The sequence below is a fragment of the Octodon degus genome, unplaced genomic scaffold (assembly GCF_000260255.1).
Source record: "Octodon degus isolate 3935 unplaced genomic scaffold, OctDeg1.0 scaffold00086, whole genome shotgun sequence".
In the NCBI taxonomy this organism is placed as follows: domain Eukaryota; kingdom Metazoa; phylum Chordata; class Mammalia; order Rodentia; family Octodontidae; genus Octodon; species Octodon degus.
In genome coordinates, this window is record NW_004524662.1 from 7,114,154 (window position 1) to 7,120,606 (window position 6,453).

The 6,453-nt window shown below is 33.8% G+C and overlaps 1 protein-coding gene across 4 annotated transcripts in view; it reads right to left on the reverse strand.

Moving 5' to 3' along the window:
* The window catches only part of Akap6 (A-kinase anchoring protein 6), a 425,557-nt gene that overhangs the window by 94,675 nt on the left and 324,429 nt on the right, over window positions 1-6,453 (reverse strand). For all 4 annotated transcript variants that reach the window (XM_023721810.1, XM_004637098.2, XM_023721809.1 and 1 more), the window contains 2 exons: window positions 4,380-4,526; window positions 1,093-1,317 (listed from right to left, as the gene is read on the reverse strand). In XM_023721810.1, coding sequence (XP_023577578.1) covers window positions 1,093-1,317; window positions 4,380-4,526 — 372 coding nt within the window. The remainder of the gene's footprint in view (window positions 1-1,092; window positions 1,318-4,379; window positions 4,527-6,453) is intronic.

Consider the following 6,453-nt stretch of genomic DNA (forward strand, 5'->3'; position numbering starts at 1 on the left):
CAACTATCTAAAGACTGACTCTATCTCCTGACAGTGGGGATTTGAGTAGGTAGGACAAGCAAAAGTGAAATAACAGATCACTCAAATGTTCCATTTTAGACACTAAAGCCCTTTTGCCTTGACAAGGTATTTTTGCTTAATTTTCGGTTTAGTCTTGTCAATTACATGCAAAATGATGTTTTAATGAAAACAATTTATAGATGTGCAATACACATAATTTATTAAAAATACTGTGATCTTACCTTCAACAGTACCTTCTCTGGGGTTATATAAATTAGCAAGATAGCCTTGCTTATCTGGCAGATGAAAGGTGACTAAATTCTCTGACAGATTGCTAAGTGGAGTGAGACAAATAAAATCTTGAGAGCTTTGAAAAGAAATGGTTGCTTGGTCCCAAGAAGTTCTTTCTTTCTCGGTTGTCCTTATTCTCCACTTTAAGACCTTTCATTCTGGAAGATTTCTTGCAATCAAATTCATCTACTAGAATATCCCTATCATGTAGCAATCTTTTACTTTATTTCTTCCCTCCATATATAGTACACTCATATATAAAAATTGTTTCCTTTTTTAGCAATGTCTTCAATTAAATCATGTTCTTTTATCATATCAATTTGTGGAAGTACTTTTAGCAAAGTTATGTATGGAACATTTAAGGTCTGTCTTTCAGAGTTCTCCCAGAGTCCTTGCCAATCTATCTATCTAACTATCTATCTATCTATCTACCTACCTACCTACCTACCTACCTACCTACCTATCTATTACTGGGGATTGAGCTCAGAACCTTGCCATTACACCACTAAGCTATCTCCCTGGCCCTCCAATCTGCTTTTAATTTACCGAAGTCCTCCCTCAGTGGATAAAACATGACCAACAGAGACTTAATGTATACAATGTGTATTTGCTTTGTTTATGCTCATCTTTATACATATACAGACATTACCATGTAAGAAATGTGGAGAGTAAAAATTCAAAGAAATATTTAAATGCACTATGATACATAGATACATGGATGTAATACTTTATGTACTGGATAAATATTTCATCTCTACCATTAAGAAAGCTTTTTATCAACTTTGATTGTTGTTTTGTTACCTTAAAGTATTGCAGTTGTTTCTCAGCACTCATTGTTCCTTCCTTTTCTTGTCTCAGACAGGAATTGAAGATGAAAAGCTCTGTGTCTCTCAGCCACCCCTTCAGTTCTTTGATCCTGACCTCCAGCTGCCTTACCAGACTTCCGCTTTCAGGAGAGAGAAGGTCTCGTGGACCAGACCCATTGTACCCTGCCGTTGTGTCTTGTATTTTCTCTCTTAGAGTTTTCTAATGCAGCAGATTAAAAAACAAACAGCAACAAAACAAAAACATAGATTAGTTTAGGAAGCAAAAGAACATTATAACAAGAGTTACCTGAAAGTGCCCAGCTGCGCATTCCCTCTCACTTGTGACAATTCAGATCAGATTAGCTCACTGTTCAATTTGGGATTCAAATGCTTGTACAGTGCATGTTGTTCTGACTGCCAGTAGATACTTAGGAAAACCTCATTCACTTAGACCTTCCTGTAGCAGAAAAGGGATTTGGTCCAAAAGTTCAGTATGGTCACAGATAAAAATTCATTTGAATTCTCATGATAAGAATTTACAGTTAAAATTTCTATACATAGAATGCTTAAGAAATAGAAATCTGAATTTAATCAGTACACTACAGAGGCCAAAAATAGGCTTGCAGAGAATTAAATTCTTTTTGTTTTATGAAGTACAATTACTCAAACCATATGACAGAGGACTTTCAGAAAAAAGTAGCCTCCTTGGTGCTGTTGACTATTATTTGTCTTGGAAACTATTCAATCCCATAGTTCTTCCCATTTTGTATTTTGGATGATGTCTGTCTGTCTGTCTGTCTGTCTGTCTGTCTGTCTGTCTGTCTGTCTGTCAGGCTGTCTATCTATCTATCTATCTATCTATCTATCTATCTATCTATCTATCTAACCCTCTCAGTATATTAGAAGCCTACTTAGATTAACCACTATGACATGAAGATACCATCAAGCTGGTTTTCCATTTTTTTCTTTCTTTTTGTTTGAAAGCACTCTCTTTGGAAAATCAATAGCATTTAATCTACTATGATAAGCTAACCCCATAAAAATAAGCTTTAAAACACAAGTAAAATTAAGTGAACAGATATTCATCTACTGTAGTATTCTGTAAATAGTATCTTTAGGAGATCATAACAGAAAAATAGCCTTTCTTGGCAACACCCTTGTATTTTCATGGTGCAAATATTGATAATTTGAAGACTCTCAGTGGAATCCAGATTTAGCTATTGTTTTTATGCTGTAACAAAAGTAGCAGCAGGAGGTGAAATCAATGCCCTTGGAGGGTAGGGTCACAAAAAAGAATTTATTGCCACTTTTTTGTTCGGGAACAGTTTGCAATCATAAATTCTTCATAAACAGAATACTTCAGAGAATGGTCCGTCTTCATAAATATACGACAGAGGACATCAATTTCATTTAATTCACAATTTGTGTCAGCACAGCAGATGCCAATGCCTGCCTTGATAGGGTTGTTTAATATGCAATTGAGACAGAGTAATATGCAGCACAGGGGACAAAATTTCACAGATTAAACTGTACGCACCACTGACATTTCATTCTAATGTATTTCCATTCCACACTGTTCACCTTAGATGAAAGTAATATTAAAAACCATATCCTTCTATTTTACTATTGTTGGAAGTAAAATTCTTGTCTTTAATTTTTTTTCATGCCAATTAAAATGTAATCATGCCAATTAAAACAGTGTGCCTGGTGGTGTTAGCATGGCACAGGTTTTGCTAATATCCTTCTTCTACCTTACTGTCTCCCCAAATCATTACAAAACTGAACACTGTATTTGAATGGTAGTGTTGTGAAAATGGTAACTATTTTTGAGGTAACTGGTTCATAAACATTGTTAAATAGTCTTTCATCAATATAAGGTTGATTTGAAATGTTTGTTGTGGCAGTGACATACATAATGTTCTTTAAAGACTTTTCTAAAATTATCAAATTAGCACAAGATATATTAAAATACAATATAAACTATGCTTTATCTGTCAAGCATATAGAGTTGTTCTTTTTACTTAGTAAACAACCTTTTAAAATGTCACATACCAACCACATTTTCTTGTCTGAGCTCAGTAAATTCTGTAGAATTTAGTAAGTTCTGATATAAATCCAAACACATAAAGTAAAATACATTAAATATTATTAAGAGGCAATGTACATACAGTTAAAATAAGAACTTTTAACATTTTAAGTTACTTTGTACAACTGCAGAGTGAAGAGAATTTAGATGAGAAGCAAGGACTTAAACTTGCAGTTTTTTAATCATCTAGATTAAGCATGGCATAAACTGAACACTGGCATTTCTCCAAGTCATCAAGATACATGGAGAGCTTCTAATTCAAAATGTTTTTGGAATATTATTTCTTTTCAAATTTTTTTAAAGAGGCAGAAAACTGGAAAGCCTGAAAAATTATACTCCATAACTGACACCACCCATACTTAGCTGTTATAATTAATCATTTAGGTAATTGACAAATTTAGCTTACCCTTGATTTGAAGTGAAGGCAATTTAGGAGAGAAGCTGATGAAAACTACAAGTTAACTTCTCTCTCTGTGCTGTCTTCCAGAAAGAGGACAGCAGTGTCTCCTGAACAGTGGCACCCTGGCCTCTGGGTGACAGAATCTCCACATTGCCTTTGCCTTTTACCAATCCTTGCATCTCAGGGCTTGGCAGAGAGTTAGCCCATCATTTGCATGAAATGAATTACATGAAACTTTTTTTGTTCTTTTGTTCAAAGTGAGTTGGAAACTGAGGCACGAAGCAGATGTTAATCTAATTCTACCATTCAGTTTTGGGTCAAATTTGCAGCTTTGTTTTGGTGGTTTTATTGTGACTTGAAAGCTGTAGTGACAGCACCACTTTTCTTCTTAAGAGTACAGTAAATAGTTAAACAGTGGATGTCTCTAACATGTACCTTCAGAATAAATTCTATTAACATTCATTCAAGCATGACAGTCAGTGTATATCAGATATACTGTATTATAGTTGACTTGGTGCATTCCCATAATACATGGCATATTTTACTTACTTTTTCATGTATTAAAGAGCCAAAATTATTAAAATCTGAGAGGAGACAAGCTCAGAATTAAAAAAAATCAACAGAAGAGAAAAAGCAGTGCTTTCCCCATAATAACATGAATAGCTTGTTTGAAATGTAGGTAGTGAATTGAAAGAGAGAGATATTTGTGCCTCAAATTAGAAATCAGACAGATAGAGTACTTCACTACACAAAAAATGTACACATAACCTACAAACAGTAATAAAAATGCAAATACCCCAAGCAGTTCCCATTTTTCATTAATTGAATCCACTTTTTCAAGGAGATCGTTTGGTAGTAAAACGCCACCTTTCTTCAAAGCTTCAACCTTACTAAGCAGCTCTGTCTTTTTCAGGTGTCTGATGGACATTTCCACACTGTATCGCTGAAATAAAAACAGAAAGATTATTATTAGAGAGAGATGTTCTTAGAAAATCTTTAAACAGAGTTTGTAATGCTTGTGGGTGTAAAAGTTATTTTTCCAGTAAAATATATGGAGACTCTATCCCTAAGTTCCTGAGTGGTCGATACATATTTCTGGAAACACTTTAAAAATTTGTATTACAGCTGGGTGTGGTAGAACATGCCTATTACAGCTATTAGGGAGACTAAGATGGGAAGATTGAAAGTTCAAGGCTAGCCTTAAAATAAAATTTAAAATCAAAGGCTAAGGCTATAGATCAATACCTTCTGGGTTCAAACCCCAGTACCATATGGGAAAATATGTATTAAACACAATTTAAGTTATTGCATTGAATTGACAATGATTCCTGTCTTTCACAACTAAGTTTATATACACATCTTCTTACTAATTTAAAATACAAATATAGGAAGATTCCTGGTACGGAGAATTTAATATTAAAGTTAATTTTGGTTGACATTTGACTCTAGAGTGATGCCCACCTCTCTTCTTTGTCCAAAAAGAAATGGTCTTAGAGTAGTCCAAATAAAAGCACCCATAAAGATAATGAGACTTATTTATTATCCTGTAAATTTCCTGGGTTAAAGAAGATATACATAGAGAGAGAGGAAAAAAATCCTAGTGCTCTGAGAATGATTATAAACTTACATTCTTTGCTAATTACTACAAGATTTCCCCAAATATCACTAGTGATTATAGAAGCTCTACTTAATATGATAGCTACTACAGTGATTCTCTTCAGATAACTTCAAGAAAGGCTTGAGAATGTCTAATATAACTTTGGCTGAATTTTTAAATGTATATATGAAAACACCTATAAGCAGAAAAATTATATTCTGTCTAAAATATTAAGGACACTTCACATTTTTAGTACATTTTCAAAATATATGGGCAGCTCCAAAATATATTTATTGATGCACCAAAGATAGGTCACTGTGTTCCATAGAGGCATTGCTCCCTTGTCCTAAAGAAACCTGGTTGCCATAACATAAGTACCCTTATCAGCTTTAATAAAAAAAGCTTTTGTCCAGACAAAGAAGTGTTAACCAGCAAATTTAAAATATTCCCAGGAACTTTAGTAATTTTATTCAACTTGAAAACATGATAGTGTAAAAAATCTCAAAGTAGAACACAATTAGAAGAAACTTCAAGGAAAAGAAGGTATGAAATCATTATTTCAGTTAATAGATTTTCAGTGTTTGTGTGCATATGTTTGCATACTTTCAGCTTCATATTTTAATCTTTCATTTACACTAAACATGCACATCATTTGTATTATGTAAACTTTTCCAAATGTTAGTCATTTGTGGATCACAGAACAAAATGTTTTAAATGAAGTGATTTCATATTATTAATGAATGTTGATCAGGGTGTCACAGTATCCAAAATTACATGAATATGCATAGTGAAGAAAATCAAGGATTATTTTAGAATGTTTTCAGAATTTGGCCTGTGATACATGGAAAACTGATTGCATTTTCTAACAGCAGGCAATTATCAAGACCACGTTATTTGAACAGAGAAAATGTACTGTCCACTTGAGTTTTCTGGGTTCAATATTCAACAAGTGATCTAGAAAATTAGATGATGTTGTTTATGTCAGACTGATTACTAGAAGAGAGTTCATTCTTCTTTATGTAACCAGATTCCCATGTAAGATTTACATAATTTATTAAGACTTAGACATAATGTTGGGGCGTGTGAGTATTTCAGGCAGGCAGAAGACTCCGATTCAAACCTTTTACTTATACTACATGTATGTCATGAATCTACAGAGGCAGGCCTCTGACCATGGCACCTGAGTGGCTTCTACAGTTATCTCTTTTACTTATGACAGGCTTGTCTTCTCTCCTTACCCCAAATTTTAACAGCTTCAACACAGCAGATTGGT